An 18,519-nucleotide genomic window follows, 5' to 3' on the forward strand; every position below is an offset into this window, starting at 1 on the left:
TAGAAAAAAAATTGGTAAAACTGGAAAAAATTAGTGTAAAACTGGAAAAAATTCTGAAAACTTTTGGAATAAATAGGTGAAATTTTAGAGAGAGATTGGAGAAATGCTGCTGAAGATGGAGAGAAATATTCTGAAACAAAATAAGAAATTTTAGAGAGAAATACTCAAAATTAAAGTATAAAACTGAAAAAATTCTTAAAACTTTAGGAAAAAATGGGGGAAATTTTAGAGACAGATTGGAGAAATGTTGGGGAAGATGGGGAGAAATGTTCACAAACATAGAAGAAATTGTAGAGAGAAATACTCAAAATTTAAGTATAATACTGGAAAAAATTTTGAAATTTTTTTTAATAAATAGGTGGAATTTTAGAGACATATTGGAGAAATGCCTGGGAAGATGGGGAGAAATGTTCAGAAACATAGGAGAAAATGTAGAGTGAAATACTCAAAATTTAAGCACAAAACTGGAAAAAATTCTGAAAATGTTAGGAAAAAATAGGTGAAATTTTAGAGACAGATTGGAGAAATGTTGGGGAAGATGGGGAGAAATGTTCACAAACATAGAAGAAATTGTAGAGAGAAATACTCAAAATTTAAGTATAAAACTAGAAAAAATTCTGAACATTTTAGGAAAAAAATTTGGAATTTTAGAGACAGATTGGAGAAATGCTGGGGAAGATGGGGAGATATGTTCAGAAACATAGAAGAAATTGTAGAAAGAAATACTCAAAATTTCAGTATAAAACTGGAAAAAATTCTTAAATTTTTAATAAAAAAAAAGAAAAAGGACATTTTAGAAACAGATTGGAGAAATGTTGGGGAAGATGGGGAGAAATGTTCAGAAACATAGAAGTAATTGTAGAGAGAAATATTGAAAATTTTATTGTAAAACTGCAAAGAATTTTGAAAATTTTAGGAAAAAATTGGTGGAAATGCTAGTGAAAAATAGGAGAAATAATGGGGAAAATAGGTAGAAATGTTCAGAAACATAGAGGAAATTTTCGAGAGAAAGAGTGAAAATTTTAGTGTAAAACAGAGAGAAATTTTGAAAGTTTTAGGAAAAAATAGGGGAAATTTTAGAGAAAAATGGGAGAAATGTTGGGGAAAATAGGGAGAAATGTTCAGAAACATAGAGGAAAAGATGCACAGAAATAGTGAGAATTTTAATGTATAACGGGAAAAAATTCTGAAAATTTTAGTAAAAAATAGGGGAAATTTTAGAGGAAAATTAGAGAAATGCTGGAGAAAATGGGGAGAAATTTTCAGAAACATATTGGAAATTGTATAGAGAAATATTGAAAATTTTAGTGTAAAACTGGAAAAAATTCTGAAAATTTTAGGAAAAAATAGAGGGAATTTCTGAGTAAAATAGGAGGAATGCTGGGGAAAATGGGGAAAAATGTTCAGAAATATAGAGGAAATTTTAGAAAGAAATAGTGGAAAATTTTAGTGTAAAAGTGGAAAAATTTCTGAAAATTTTTGGAAAAAATAGGGGATAATTTAGAGAAAAATAGGAGAAATACTGGGGAATATTGGGAAAAATGTTCAGAAAAATAGCGAAAATTTTGAAGAGAAATAATGAACATTTTAGTGTAAAACTGAAAAAAATTCTGAAAATATTAAGAAAAAATAGGGAAAATTTTAGAAAAAAAAAAAGAAAGAAAGAAAAAGAAATGCTGGTGAAAATGGGAAGAAAATTTCAGAATTATAGAGGAAAAGTTAGACAGAAATAGTGAAGATTTTAGTATAAAACTGGAATAAATTCTGAAATCTTTAGGAAAAAATAGGGAAATTTTTTAGAAAAATATCAGAAATGCTGTGGAAAATGAGGAGAAATGTTTAGAAGCATAGAGGAAAGATTACAGAAATTTTCGTAGGCGGTATTACGATCGTTGCTAGGTTGCAGAGCTTTTCGTAGGTGAAATGCGAACATGCTAGGTTATAGAACATTTCGTAGGTGGCACTACGATCGTTAAGAGTTTACTAAACTTTTAGTAAGTGGCACTACGATCGTTAATAGTTTTCTTAAATTGTCATAGGTGGCAACACGATCGTTGCTAGTTCGCTGAGCCAGCAACATTTCTCCTCATTTTCTCCAGCATTTCTCCTATTTTTCTCTAAAATTTCATCTACTTTTCCCTTAAATTTTCAGAATTTTTTCCAGTTTTACACTAAAATTTTCAACATTTTCTCAACATTTCTCCCCAATTTCCCGAGCGTGTATCCTATTTCTCTCTAAAATTTCCGATATTTTTTCTTAAAACTTTCAGAATTTAGAGAAAAGTAGGGAAAATTTTAGTGTAAAACTGGAAAAATTCTGAAAATTTTAGGAAAAAGTAGGGGGCGTTTTAGGGAAAAATAGGACAAGTGCAGTTGAAAATGGGGAGAAAAGTTCAGAAACATAGATTTAAATTTAGATGACGTAGTGCACTGAATACTACTATACGAAGTATACTGTAATTATCGTAGGTGGCACTCCGATCGTTGCTAGGTTACAAAACCATTCGTAGGTGGCAATGCGATAATGCTAGGTTACAGAATATTTCGTAGGAGGCACTGTGATCGTTGCTAGATCTCTGAACTTTTCATAGGTGACACTACGATCGATAGTTTATTAAACTTTTCATAGGTGGCACTACGATCGTTACTAGTTCGCTGAGCCTGCAACATTTCTCCTTATTTTCTCGAGCATTTATCCTATTTTTCAGTAAAATTTCCCCTATTTTTCCCGAGAATTTCACAATTTTTTCCAGATTTACACTAAAATTTTCATTATTTCATTCTAAAATTTCATCTATGTTACTGAACATTTCTCCACATTTTCCACAGCATTTCTTCTATTTTTAACTAAAATTTGCCCTACATTTCTCTCAAATTTTCAGATTTTTTCCAATTTTATATGAAATTTTCACTATTTGATAAAATTTCCTCTATGTTTCTGAACTTTTCTCCCCGTTTTCCCCAGCATTTCTCATATTTTTCTCTGAAATTTACCCTATTTTTTGCTGGAATTTTCAGTATTTTTTCCAGTTTTACACTAAACTTTTTACTATTTCCCTGGAAATTTTGAAACTTTCAGGAAAAATTAGGGGAAATTTTAGAGAAAAATAGGAGAAATGCTGGGAAAAACCTTATACCCTTCAGAATCTCGCGAAATACGAGGCTTGGCGGCTAGATCTTCACAGTATGTCAGTCGAATCTGGAGAGCGACAAATAATTTTATAATTTTCGTTTTTTTTAATAAATTTTATTTATATTTCTCAATTATTCATAGATTTACTATGAATTATTCCAAATCATACATTTCTAAAATATATTTTAATTTTAAAATATTTCTATATTTAATAGGAATTTTAAGAATCAAGTTCGCGCACATGCGCAGAATCTATTCGTATTCTGAGTATTGTCCTATTAAAATCAGATTTACACCGTACTTAAAACTTATTGCCGAGTCGTAATGATAATTTTAGACCCTTCAGACGCTTTCTAGGTACAAGGCTTTGTGGCTAGATCGGCAGGGTGTGTCATTGTATTTTACTGGTCATCTGTTCGAATCTGGAGAGCAACAAATAATTTTTTTTTATTATTTTTTTAAATAAATTTATCTATATTTCTCCATTATTCATAGAGTTATGATGAATTATTCCAAATCATATATTTCAAAAATATATTTTAATTTCAAAATATTTCTAGATTTAATAGGAATTTTAGGAGTCAAGTAGTGCACATACGCAAAATCTATTCCTATTCATTAAATTGTGCTTTTAAAACCAGATTTACACCGTACTTAAAATTTATTCCCGAGTCGTAATGAGAATCTTAGACCCTTCAGATGCACTCGAGGCTAGAGGCTTGGTGGCTAAATCGGCAGTGTGTGTCATTGTATTTTGCGGGTCTTTTGTTCGAATCTGGAGAGCAATAAATAATTTTATAATTTTTCTATTTTTTAATATAAATATTATCGGTCGCTCTCGAGATTCGAACAGAAGATCAGCAAAGTGCAAGTACACACCCTGTCGATCTAGCCACCAAGTCTCGTACATCGAGAGCGTCTGAATGGTCTAAGATTCTGATTAGGACTCGGCAATATGTTTTTAGAACGGTGTAAATATGGTTTTAAAAGCACAATACTAAGAATAGAAGAAATGCTGGGGAAAATCGGGAGAAATGTTCAGAAACGTAAAGGAAAAGTTAGACAGAAATAGTTAAAATTTTTGAGTAAAACTGAAAAAGATTCTGAAAATCCTAGGAAAAAATAGAGGACAATGCATTTCGACCAATTAGACGAGTAGTACAATGTGGTCCCAATGTATCAATTGGTCGGTTTCTAGCCATCTGAGTGACTAGTCTACTAGGGATCAAGCTAAGAGGTTACTTTTTAGGCTTGGCGTTAAGGGTAGTCAATGCCCCCGGAGACAACTTAATCAATAATTTTTGAATATTTTTTTTTTCTTCAAATCAGAAATTTTGATTTTTGTTTTATAATCGGAATAAATCTTTAATCTATCGTATTTAAAACCATTCTTTTTCTCTTGATGTAAGTTTACAGTGTGCATTTTTTCAATCTGCGAATTATTGTTGGCTTTATAATGATATTAGAATACGTACATTTGGCAACGCCTTTCAGATGACTGTATTGTGGTTAACGCGTTTGCAATACTGTGTATGGGGAAAGTCATCGGTTCGAACCGTGCTGAGAAATGTGATTTTTCTCTTTCGTTTTTAACTCATGCATTTCAATTCAAAAATTTAATCAAATTTCTCAAATTCCGTCAGCAATTTTTGAGTATGTTCTTTTCTTGATGAAAGATAAAAGAAATATTTTTCTTGAAATCAGAAATTTTGATTTTAGTTTTACATTGGGAATAAATCTTTGGTGCATCGGATTTAAATACATTCTTTTTCTCTTGCCATAGGTTTGAACATTTATTCAATCTTCTAATTATTGTTAGTATTATCATGATATTAGAGTACGTATATTTAACAACTCCAACAATTTTGACAGAAGTTGCAATTCTGAGTCAAAATTTGGTATCAATCGGTTGGTAAAAATGTGTCTAAAACACACATTATCTTGTAGAGCGTATGTGAGAATGTTTTTTTGTGATACCACTGCCGCTGGCTTAATCCCCATGATTTCAAAACTACTGATTCTTAAGAAAAAGAGATACAATGGACAATTTCACTGCCTTCATGTATCCTGACAACCATTAATTATTTTTCGTTTTGAAGACCGCACCAGAACGCAGCAATACAATTTATAATATCCGGACAATCATTAATGGTTTGGAAGATTTAATATAATATTCTTCATTGATTTTGCCTCTTTCAAGGAAACTTTTTCTGTTCGGTTCTTTTCTCTCCTATGGGATATTTGCAATTTTATGAAGGAAATTTCTAAGAATTCATAAAAATAGTTAGTGCCGTTAGGGAGGAAGAGAAATTTAAACTGTAGGTGTCGCTATCCCTTTGAGATGATGTCAGAGTTTAACATTCCCGTCAAACTTCAGTCAGTGGAAAACTGTGAGATGAGTTCAATATGTTGAAAGTTGTGCTGTGAAATATGTAGTTCTGAATTAAACTTTTCAGTATCGATGAATGTTCCACCATTGAGTTTTCATTACGAGTTTGAACTAACCATAATATTTCGGCAGCTGCACGGAAATCATGTTTTTCGTGTGGTGAGTTATTAATGAATGACTGTACGAAATTGACTCAAATGCGTCTGGAGGAGGATCTTCAGGAGGATTGAATAAAAGTATTTTATTATTGACAGAGCTCTGTTTAAAGATTGCATCAAGCACAATACGCATCAAACGAATATTTGCATAAGATTTGAGTAACTGTACATTATATTTGACGACGAATCAATGGTTGTTCAAAGAGGATACTCCAGCTATATTTGTCCGAAGATTAGGATCACAGAGGGCAACCGTTCAAATGCATCTTTGTAAACTTAAGAAGAATGAAACTTTGTAACTGAGAACATCGCAACATGAACGAGAGGGAAAACAACATCCTCCCCCCCCCCTTCCAGCGGCTCAACTTTTACCATACGGCAAAAAGGCTGAATTTCTGGGTTAGATATTGTTACGTCAAACAATATTGGTCATCTGCTGTTTTGCAAGCATTTGCCACGAAATGAAATATTTATTAATGGAAGGTATTCCTATGAGTTGGGTGAAATGACTATTATTGTACGCTTTGGATGCTTAAAGAGTGGCAAAACCATCATAATCGAGGTATACACGTCTTAAATGCAAGAGGTTGCGGATACTGTTTCGAAAAGAGTATTAGTCCAAAGAATACTGTAGTGAATGAGTAGTTCTATTTTTGATATTAAAAGGGTAAGTAATTCTACGTATAGAAATTTTTATAAACTTAAAGTTAATTTTTATTGTTAAATTCTTATGAGTATTCTTTAGTGTTACATGTGATCATTATTCATCTTTAAATAAATTATCTACTTAGAATTTTTTAAAAAATGCTAGTAGATTTAAAACCACCATGAAGTCATGTCACTAAGTTCAAAAACTGTTCGATAAGAAAATTGCTAGCTATTCGACTTGAACGATGTTAAATCCAATAATTCTGAATTTGGTGAGATAAAAGTTTCGAGACATTACTACAATTTTCTCTGAAACATTCTTCTAGTGAAAAATATTCTCATCGCTATAGTATGTCAGCATTTTATACTTTTGGAAAGTGTAGTATTTTATATTTTTATATTCTGTTTAAAGGACATTGAAATTACAGCGGTAGGTACATATGAAACTTTCAATATGTAGCAGTTTGAAATAGTTCTTTCAAATTAAATTTACGAACTAAAGAAAAATTTCTTATATGAATTTTAGAGGCATTAAAATTTCTAACATTTTGCATTAAAATTTCATTTCTTAAATAATTCTTATTCTGGATTCGTCAAAATTAATTTTTCGATGAATAACTAATTTAAAAATTGATTTCTTCAGTTTGTCATAATTCGATAAGAATTGCAAAAGAATAAACGTTTTCTGTTCATAATTCACTTTAAAAATAACTCTATATGTTTTATTAGCAGTAATAATACTTTCAATTATAAAACGAAATTTAATTAAATTCTTTATAGAATGATTGCTAGAAGATCATTTTTAATTTTCTTACAAAACTGCTGTAGATGTACAACTCAGCGAAAAAAAAAGCAAATCAGTGTTATGGTTAATAAGAAAATTATTCGACTTGGTTTTCTGGGTTACTATTTTGGCTACAAACTCAGGGGCACACTAAACGATTAAACTAATCTGAAAACGTCTAAAAATCGATAACAATTGAAAGAAAAATTACTTAAAAATCAAGTTGATATCGTTGAAAAGATAAAATTTTTAATCGGTAAGATGCTGTAAATCCTTTTGAAATAATTCCCACCACTTTGTTGTAAAATGGCCCAAATTCTGCTGCCTTCGAACCTCTGTATCATTTAGCAAGAATATTTCTTTGCTTCCGTTTGAGCGATTGAACTTGGGTCTGTTTTAAGGGATAATTAAAAAAATGCAAATGAAATACACTCAATCACTGTACAGAAACGAATCAAATGAAAAAAGACATGCATTTTAAATAAAACAAGAATTTTAAAACGAGTAGTTCAAATTTAGTGTTAATTTTAATACGTTTAATTGAAAATTCACAATTTGCAGGCATGAAACTAATATCAGTAAAAAAAAAAAAGTTTAATTTTAATAAGTTATTTTTTTTTTTATTTTGGAATAATTTTCTTTATAGTTGCGAAGATAAAAGATGAAAATTTGGTTAATCTCTAGTTGAATATTTAATGAATTTTTTAAACTTCGAATAGTTAACAATATAAGTTGTCTTGCCTTAAATCTTAAGTGCGCTAAATTTGGTGAATTAAGTGCAATTGTTTAGGAGATGTGGAATACATTTTCAGTTTTTTCATAATCAGATTTATCCATTTTAATATGCATCTTATTTTAAAAATAAATTCCATTTAATCATTTTTTACGTATAATTTTCACTTTTTTTTTAATATTGCGCTTTTTACAACAATTATCATTATTTTAGTTATTCAATATATATATAATCACGGTAATTACAATGGGTAATACATAATTGATCTACGGTAAATTATCTAATTGTAGTCTGTGACGAAATATAAATTTCTGGTAGGCTTAATTCACATGCGAGTTCTCACAATTATCTTCCAAAATATTAATACAATTTTTCTTTACAGGCCCAGTTTTCCCAAAAAGAATTCACAATAGGAATAAAAGCAAAAATCTTTTTCATGTATGTTCAGCTGTCAAGTCAGGATCAAGCAATTTCAAGCTACCTCATACTATCGTCGAATATCCTATTTTTCCAAGCTGTAGATTCATATTCTACATGAAGATAACAAATGGATTACGATAAAGAAAGTGGCGAGCAGGACTCGCACTTCGGCATGTTATTTCCATTCGAACTTCACTGCACAAAGTAAGATCTGATGATTTTAGAATATTGGCTTGTCAGAACTGGCTGTAAGGCATTTAGGCGATAAACTTTTCCTATTCATTCAGACTAACTTGGGATATGATTTTAAGGCATCTTAACATTTTTCTAATATTTAAAATCTGAATACGTGCAATTCGGAAAGCTACAAAATGGTAAAAAATGAACAATTTATAAGATAGAAAGATATCGTCCAAGAACAATTACTTCGCCGTCAAAAATTGGATATTATATAAATGATGAGTAACTGAATTTCTACGACAGATTTTTCAAAATAAATTTAAATTCATAAATTTTTTTAATTTATAATTTCGCTTCCAGTTCTTATAAAAGTCATCAAATAATATATCATCTAATTAGGATGCATAATAAATCTATATTGCAAATGGTTATTAAAAAGAAAAGTCAAGATAAAAAGTAAGTTTAAAAAAAGTAATAAGTCAACATGATTAATAGTAAAGTTAATTATTTGTCCCTTTTTTATTACGGTTATACCGAGATCGGTTAAATGCAATCTTCTATGGGATGCAGTATATTGGATCCTCATAAAAAGGTTATTATTAGAATTTAAGAAATTTGAGAGAACGGGACAATAATTTTTCGTTTTTAAGAAGGAAATAAAATTCAAAAGATTAGGCTAAGATTTAGGGTAGGAATAGGATACAAATGAGATTGTTCAAAATACTTTTGGAAAAATTTGGATCAAATATGTCGCATGAAGAAAAGCATTGGCAAAATTCCACAAATTTGATTAAATGAAATGAAACTACAAATCAACCAATAAAAACTAAATACAAGTCAGTTAAAATGCAGTTCAGAGTTTAAATTTTACTAATCATTTTCTTTAACGTTAAATTCTCTTCAGACAATACTGTATTCACCTTTCTCATGCGCAAAGAGGGGAAACTAATATTTCTGTAAGTTGAGCCGCACATTATCTCTTAATATGAATTTTTTGCCTTTTTTTAGCATTAATGAGGATTTTTTAACACAGAACAAACTATTATATATTTGAATAAAATGAATAGATCGTTACTGTTCGTCATTCATCACTGAACAGTTTCTGTTGAAATTATTTTATCAATCTTAGAACTCAAAATCAGCAAGGGGTTATCTAATATCGAATCGCATTAAATTTTTAGACAATTTCATATTACGATTTGACTACTGATATGACATTAACTTCAGTTTTATTGACAAAATTGAAGGAAACTCGTATTTTTCTTGTCTTGCATCTGTGACATCCATTGTAAGCCTAGAATTTCTAATTCCTGGGAATTAGAAATTCCTGGGACTGACCAATATTTTCTTAGATTTCATTTAGTGTTGTGAACTGTCACTCCATTTAGCTAAATGTTGAATTTGGAAGAAATTTTTTATCAAAACTGACAGATTTTTGGACTTAGTACTTAGACATAAAACTCTAAAACTTGTTATTTTGGACACACTTCACATCCTGCACTCTGTCGTGTTTTCTGATTTAAATTCTACTTGTCAAAAACCGTCGATTCATTCAGCTTTTCATCAAGGTAAACGATTGCGTAATTCCATATTCGTTGTGATTAGACGTTTCGTTGGTAGAAATTAGCCTGAGCAATTTTTTAACAAACAACGTAATTTAAAAACTTCAGAAGAAAATGTTTCAAGAGTGGAATTTCATAAGATCTCCCCAGACAAAAATCAGATAAATTACATTCATGTTGTAAAACTTATATCCATGTCCTTCTTTAAAATTAGATCTTTTTTCATGTAATATATCTATTGTGCGAATCCTGATCTTTAGCGCATCGTTGTACTTTGTAACCGAAATATTAACACTAAAATTTGTTGGATTCTAAATGTCAATGAAATTGATAGTAATCAATGAAATAGAATCCCATCAATGAAATATACATAAATATATGAAAATCTTCAATGTTTTTCTCCGGTGTTAGGCTTTCGGGCCCATATAAGACTTGTATTTAAAACATCTTGGATTAATCAAAATCGCCAACAGATGGAAATTTCACTAAACAGCATTTAACTGTTTCTAAGAAACTAAATGTAAATTCTAATCTCTCTTTAATGATCATTTGTATCGTTAAACAGGGAAAGATGCATATTATCATTAAGAATATTATTAATAATATTTTGATGGAATAATTCACTGTCAGAGGTTTGTTTTTAGCTAGGCAGTACATGTCTTGGAAGAATTGTCGGGAAAATGTAGGAAGGGAGGGAATGTGAGAAATGTTTGAAAGGAATAGGAAGGAATATTTGAGAGCTATTTTGTATAAAAAGCACTATAATTGTTAAGTAATTTGGCCGACTGTCGCTTAAGGGATTAAAATTCTTGAACGCGCTTCACAAATTCAGATTTCTGATTTGAAACGTTTTATTTTCAAGAAAACAATAAAATCATTGTTCAACATAAACTTATTCTTCTTTTCATATTAATTAATCAGTCTTGGTGGCAGTATTAAAGATGATATTGTTTAAACCAGTTTACCGTCAATTGCTTTTAGAGTAATTAAAACCAGGATTTATAACTGCTTTAGGAGAAATGGCGACTATCAAAGAGTTTCTACATAAATAGAATAGTCTTTTATTGACAAATTTATACAAATAAATACGATACCATTGAACTTCAAAGTTAATGCCAAAAGAATAGAGCAAAACCTGAATAACAGAGCAATATGTACAGGTATACTACCTTGGAGTGAATGTTTTAGTTTTTCTGGGACATGCAGATAATTAGTTGAAACCTCGTGTTATATAGACCATAGATTCCTTTGTTTGATCTTAAAACGAAAAGTACATTTTTTTAGATGAAAACAGATCTGTAATGATCAGTATAGAAGGAATGGCATTAGGCGCAAATATTTTCCCGGCTCAATTTTTTTATAAAAACAATTTTATCTCTACTGACATCAAAGGTTTGCTATAGTTTACTTCCCTCCCATCCTGTGTTGCGTAACTTTTGAAGTTGTAAGCTGTGCTGAGTGATACTAATCCTGCAGTATGTATAAGGAAATTTGTTTAGGATTTCAATGTTGGATTTAAAATTATGATTCATTGACATGAAACGTTGCAGATGATTTTATTAATGAATACCGCTGATATTAATAGTTGACTTGTTTGCTGTTAAATCTTTGAGCCGCTGTAAAGTGGGCAATTTATATTCTTGGACTGTGTGGGGCATGGTGGTGTGGGGAATGTGTTGGAACTGAGGGTGTCATGGTGGAGTGGGTAGCGCATGGTTGTTGAATTGTGGGTGTCATAGTGAAAGTGATACGTATGGTAGTGGAATTATGAGTGCCCTAGTGAAATGGGCAATACGTATAATAGGTTAACTGTGGTTGTCGTAATGGTGTAAATGCGTATTGTTTTATTGGAACAGAATGGGTATCGTAATTGAGTGTGATGTATGAATTTTGGAGGTGGTGGCGGAATGTTTAATGAGTGGGATGTTGGAATTTTGGAGGTGGTGGTGGAATGGGTAATGAGTGGGGTGTTGGAATTGTGGTGGCGGAATGGGTAATGAGTGGGTTGTTGGAATTGTGGTGGCGGAATGGGTAATGAGTGGGTTGTTGGAATTGTGGTGGCGGAATGGGTAATGAGTGGGTTGTTGGAATTGTGGTGGCGGAATGGGTAATGAGTGGGTTGTTGGAATTGTGGTGGCGGAATGGGTAATGAGTGGGTTGTTGGAATTGTGGTGGCGGAATGGGTAATGAGTGGGTTGTTGGAATTGTGGTGGCGGAATGGGTAATGAGTGCATGTGGTGTGGGAATTGTGGTGGCGGAATGGGTAATGGGTGCATGTGGTGTGGGAATTGTGGTGGCGGAATGGGTAATGAGTGCATGTGGTGTGGGAATTGTGGTGGCGGAATGGGTAATGAGTGTGTGGTGTAGGGCTTGCGGAGCTAGTGGCGGAGGGGGTAATGAATGGAATTGTATTAGTTGGTGGTTATCATTATAAAAAATACGGACAGTGCAAGAGAAGTGGCATTTGGTGAGCAGGGGGTTGTACGAGAGGCCTTTTTTGTGCGAATTGTCATCATCGCTCATCGGTAGATCGTAATTTAACGGGGCTAATTCAAGAAATATTTTAAATGATTTCTTATGGTTAAGTTAAATAAATTCTTGTAAATTAAAGCATGTTTGTTGTAGCGTATTATGAGAAATTGGTATCATGTAAAAATGCTCATTGAATTTCTCTTGTTTATAAATTTTGATGTTAAAAATTCGAAATTCTAGAGTTTTTCATTTTTTTTTTATTCAGTTAAGTATTTAAACCATATGCCTTCTGTATGGGTAAAAATGAAAATAAATTCATTGGAACTTAATGCAACCATGCTTTGAAAATGCATCCCTGATGGCTTGAAAATAAGATGCCCTCAGAAACTTTTATCGAATACGTTTTTCTAAAAGTTAGATGATAAAGCATAAAATAATTTGAATGGTTTTATTATTGGCAGTCTTACGAAACAGAATTATTATAGAGCTTCAGAAAATCTCGATTTTGGTTAGGATTTAGTATTAACACGGAATTTAGAGAGCTGTGTTCAGTAATTAAACTAAAAGGGTTAATAACACCCATGTCAATTTTTTACTTTTTACTTTAGGCAGCTTGGCTGAAACATTTTATCCAAGTCATATAGATTTGAACCCGATCTCATGGATTGATATAGAGCTTTGGGGATCTTAATTTTCAAGTCTTTCTTGTCTAATTACGGAACATTCGTAACAAAGTTGCCCTCGGCCATCTCTAATGTTTGAATGCTGATTTATGTATATATCGAGACTGGGAACTTAAGGAAATGCAGTCTTTTCAAATTTTTTGAATCATTGAGAAATAACCCTTAATGCTTAATTTTCTGCTTTAACGCTGAAATGCTTTTAATGCTGAAAGCGAATCTCTCCTTAATGTTTTTTTTTTAAGTACAGAAACGATCCGAACCTAACGGTTATCTATTTGACTTCTCGAATTCATTCTTTTTGAATCTGAAACTTCAATATTTCTTTTATGAAATATATTTTATTAAATTTCATCTCAAAATGCACTAAAGACCGTAAATTTCTAATCGGATATTTTTTATAGTTTTGAAATATTAAGTATAACTGAAATATAACATTAGCCATCTCTCTCGTTCTTTCATTTCTTAATTTCTAATAATCATACTTCTATGAGTAGCCGTTATACCGTATTCCATTCCGTGATTCCACATAATTTCGAATTTCGATTAGTCGTAACAGAAACGCATAATTATTAACGTATCATAAATAAAAATACTAATTGTATCGAAAGCGATTCTGCACATTAAGTTTGAATTATTTTTTATAGGGGGTGAATTTGTCGGATATATCGAAATCGTACATCGAAATTTCAATGGCGACAGGTTCCGAGCATATGAACAAATAACTGATTCGTTTTAATGAATCGAACAAAACTGATTCGATAAAAGTAAAGCTAGGATGAATCTCCTATAAGTGTAGATGCATAGGACTTAGCATTTGAGATTATTGAAAATAATTTCGAAACAAAATCAGGCTGAGGTTAATTAATTTCGGGGGCAATACGAATATCAAGATTTATAACTAGAATTAAACGGTTTCATTTTCTTTAAGGAAATTAATCCCTAAAGCAGCAACGAGAACTAGAAATGAAACATTTAAACGATCTCTAGTAATTCAATTTTTAAATAAAATAAAATCCATTTTGGATTATTCAATTGATTTATTTAGCTACTAATTTACATAGTATGTTGAATTTTCGACTGTAAGGAAAAATTTCGAGAATGAAATGCTTTTATTTGATAAATTGTTCATTTTCCCCTTTTTAATTTTTTAATTGCACTTTATTCGAATTTTATCAAACTGAAAATTATTAAAATGCATTAGAATCGTATCACGAGATTGCCTGAATGAATAATTAAAATTTACTTCCTAATGTCACAGCTGGTTTTCATCCAGGATTTCAAAATGATTTGCACCTGCTTGCGTAGTCTGATTGACGCTTCCTTTGGAATTATTCTCAAGCCGTTGTGGATAAATGTGTAAAAATATCTATATGCTGTGAATTCTTTCCAAAGTCATGGAAAATGAAACTATAAATCTGACTTCAGAAAGGAAATGACACAGCTAATGTATACCCTTTATTTTGAATTTTGTCTATTCAAAAATGATCCATTAAACCGAGAAATTTCAAGACATTTAGGATATTTTGGAAATGGAACGACTAAACTCTCCAAAGGAAAAAATCGTACAGACATGAGAGAAAAAGATATTCCTAAAAATGAATGCACATAGATAAAATAATAAAATTATGTACAGCTTGTAAATAGTTTACATATTTCCAATTTGATTATAGCGTTTTTAGATATTAGAATCTGCAAAAAGAATGTGCTTTGATACGTTTTGTTAATAAAATGAGAATCGAATGCGGCTGAAAGAGGAGAAAATTTAAAAAAAAAAACTTCATTTCGTAATAAGAAATCAAGAATAGTCGATTTCTATATAACACTTGGGGAGACGGAATAAACCGAGTTAGGATTATTAAATATTAAGGTCTTGAGTTTTTGATCTGAATTTTTTATTACAGGAACTGAAATCTGAATAATAGTTCGGTTATTGAATTCTGAAATTTTACAACATCTGACTTGGATTTACTTTGGAAGAAATTTTTCTTTTGGATATTTCACTACGATCAAGGCTTAAAATAAACTTCTGCTATTGAAGAAATAAGAATCTCAATTTATGGTTAGATTATCGCTTTCAGTGTTTGATATTACCTTTCCTTTTTCTTAACTGCTTGCAACGTATGACATTTGATGAAGGTTGGAATACTTCAGAAGAATGCTTTGGAATGTATCCCTGACTTTTTAAGGATCATTAATTTGATTTGCAGAATCTTATTGGCTAACATTTCTGCTTATTCATAAATTTTATTCAATCATTTAGAAAATAAAAAAATATGCAATCCATAAATCCTATTGGTATATAAAAATAAATATACTGCTATTATGTGGCATTGAAACTAAAATATTGCATAATTATGTGAATATACAGAATAAATGCCATCCCACTTTACAATTAATAAGTCTTTCGATCAGAGTCTTCCATCAAATATTGCATGCAAAGAAAATATTGTCTTTATCTATATTTATACTGAACTATATAGTCAGTGAAACTATAAAGTATATGAATTCACCAACATGTGTTGAATATCATGCTACAGAGAAAGACGAATCCTTCATGGCTGCTGATTTCTTGGATCCAGAAACCACTTTGAAATTCAGAAAAACCTTAAATCAAGGCCAAATTTTCAAGTCCTGCAGAAAATATTTTCTCTGGAATAGAAAGAAGCTTTTAAAGTTCAAGTGTTTGGTAAGTTGAAATATAATTCAGAAACAAAATTTTTATCTGGGAAGGAAAATTTGACATCTTGAAAAATTGTGTATTCATAGTACATTTCTCGCTTGCACTGCTTTTTCTTACATCTAATATATGCAGAAACCAGGGAAATCCCAGATGAAGTTAGTGTAAATGCTTAGTGGTTAAACAAATTTTATTGAAAATATCCCTTTACCTTACAGGTTCAATTCCATATCTAGATGCATTAGAAAATGGTTTCTGGAGTATATAGACTTTGTTAATGGTGCAAAAACTTTGAATTTGTTTTTTCTGATTTTTTTTGTACAGTTGATTTAGGCAAATCGCTATTCTTACTATCAATATTGGTTTTTCTCTACTCATTACAAAAAAAAATTATTCGTATCTAACTTGCATAAATTCTTGTTTCTTTTCCAGATATTATTGGAAGAATTTTAGAAAAAGGTGGACCTGCATCAACAGTCCGGAGAAACGATCGTCTTGGATCGACTGCAAGATCTTGGACTTCATGGCTCTTACAAGCATATAATACAAATGGAGCAATATCCAACAGCATTTTTAGCTGACAGCTTGGGAGCTTAATAGAACTGGCAAGAGGCATAGTTTCCAAGATATTTTAAAACGAACTATAATTTATAAATTCAATGAATCCTTCAAAATTCTTATAACTGGAAAAAAAATTAGAATTTAATTCATCTAACTAAATGATTTGATTCGTAAATCTAAAAATGAAATGGTAGAGTGAGAAATAATAACATTTCATTAATTTCTATAAACCATCACTTTGTGAAGAATGTATAATTCATGCAGTGAAAATATTCCTTATATTTGCTTAATTGTCGGATAATTTAATTCTTGTTTGCCTATTTTATTTATCGTCAATAATTTATGCTTAAGGATATTGACATCCATATTTTGAGAGAAAAATTATTTAAACTTAAAGCACATTTGTTCGCTTTTAATAACCGATTTTCACACCTCAGATATTCAGTGTGAATTCTTAATGATGAATGCTCTAAAATGTTTGTTTCGATTCCATTATAAATTGATACAAATATTTTTATTCCCTGTCTGTGGCGCAGCTTAGCCAACGATGGCTTTTGTGCCTTAAAACACAAACTCAAACTCTAAAATAAAATTTGTTGATTATATTTCAAGTACTCTGAGCTGAGCTAAAAACTGTTGATGTTTCTTCGCACAATATATCGATGTATCGGAGAAAATTGTATGAAGACATATCTGATAATTTTTTTAAAAGAGCTAGATACAAAGAAACGAATAAGCAGTTTTAGAAAGTGAATGAGCTCAAAAAGACCAAATGATTTTAATTGCATTTTGTTATCGTATAGATTGTTATAATATTATATAATTGGTGTAAAAATGTATATTATAATGTATGACATTCATAATGTATATAATAGCTGTATTAATATTATAAAATAGCTGTTTAGTAAATCAATGTTGGAAAGAATCTCGTTAAAATGTTTAATTTAAATAAAGAACAAGACAGGAAGTTTGATTTCCATGAGTATAGGAATTAGTTTCTCTCTTCAAATGACATTTGTTACAAATAATTTCAGACGTCTGAAAGGTTTACAGTATCAAAATCTGCCTTGATGTTATGTTTGAAATAAATGGTATACTTTACTAGATGCTTTGAAATATGGTTTAAGATTAATAAAATTAAATATGCTCCGCAAAATAAATTAAATTTCAGCCATTTCCTAAATTTTCATAATTATACAAAACAAATCCTGAAATGGCGCCTCCATTTGTTGCATCCTTTACAAATTCTTTATTGTAATCTCTCTTACTGTTTCGTTTGCTATATATCATACCTATCATAACGCTCTTAGTCGTGAAATCTAAGCCTACTTTTTGCAATTGTCCTTCCAATTTTGAGAAACAGGAATGTAATGTTAAAAAAAATGTAAGGAATTACCTTTTTCAGTAGTTTTTCAGCAATGGATGACTGATGGCTGTGCTAGCCAGTCAATCAGAAATCCATCAAATAAAAAAAAAAGCATTTGATCGCCATGCCTGATCAGCATGGTGATGAATATGCTTTAAAAGAATCTTTACAATTTCCAAACACTGCAGTTGGAAAAAATATAATTAAATATGAATAGCTTTCTTGTATAGGAAATTTTGCGAAATTCCGAATACCACTGAGTAACTTTTAATGTTGTAAATAAATGTTTTAACGACTGGAATGGGTGCAATAAATGACAAAGTGTATATGCCATTAAATTTAATTTTTTTATATACATTTTTATTAGTTTCTTAAATTTGTTTTTTGACCTTCATTTTTGGCCTTACATAATTCATATCACTATGCATCTTGACGCCGATTTTTCTGTTAGATGGCAACACTCGTAAAAAAAAAAATCGAAATTGAATTAAATGAATCAATCATAAGATTATTTATGTTTGAAAATGATAGGGTCGCTGTCAATATTAAAAATTCCAGGATGTCTCTAGCCCGTCAGGAAATACAGATTTTAAAATAGTGATCTTAATACTTCTGAAATATTTAAAATTTGTTGAAATAATTTCCTATAATATTTAAAAACTCACAAGAATAAAGTGTTCTGTTGATTGCTGAATGCGATCGTTGGAACTTTGGATTTGAAATTCCTGACACTTTTATAATATGTAAAAACAG

At 30.7% G+C, this 18,519-nt stretch overlaps 1 protein-coding gene across 1 annotated transcript; it reads right to left on the reverse strand.

Annotated features, from left to right (window-relative positions):
- Positions 1–11,918: 11,918 nt before the first annotated feature.
- On the reverse strand, positions 11,919–12,530 carry LOC129971706 (uncharacterized). The gene has a single exon (XM_056085683.1). It carries the CDS (start codon positions 12,528–12,530, stop codon positions 11,919–11,921), a length of 612 nt encoding a protein of 203 aa, XP_055941658.1.
- Between the last annotated feature and the right edge of the window lie 5,989 nt (positions 12,531–18,519).

The sequence above is a fragment of the Argiope bruennichi genome, chromosome 6 (assembly GCF_947563725.1).
Source record: "Argiope bruennichi chromosome 6, qqArgBrue1.1, whole genome shotgun sequence".
NCBI classification, from domain to species: domain Eukaryota; kingdom Metazoa; phylum Arthropoda; class Arachnida; order Araneae; family Araneidae; genus Argiope; species Argiope bruennichi.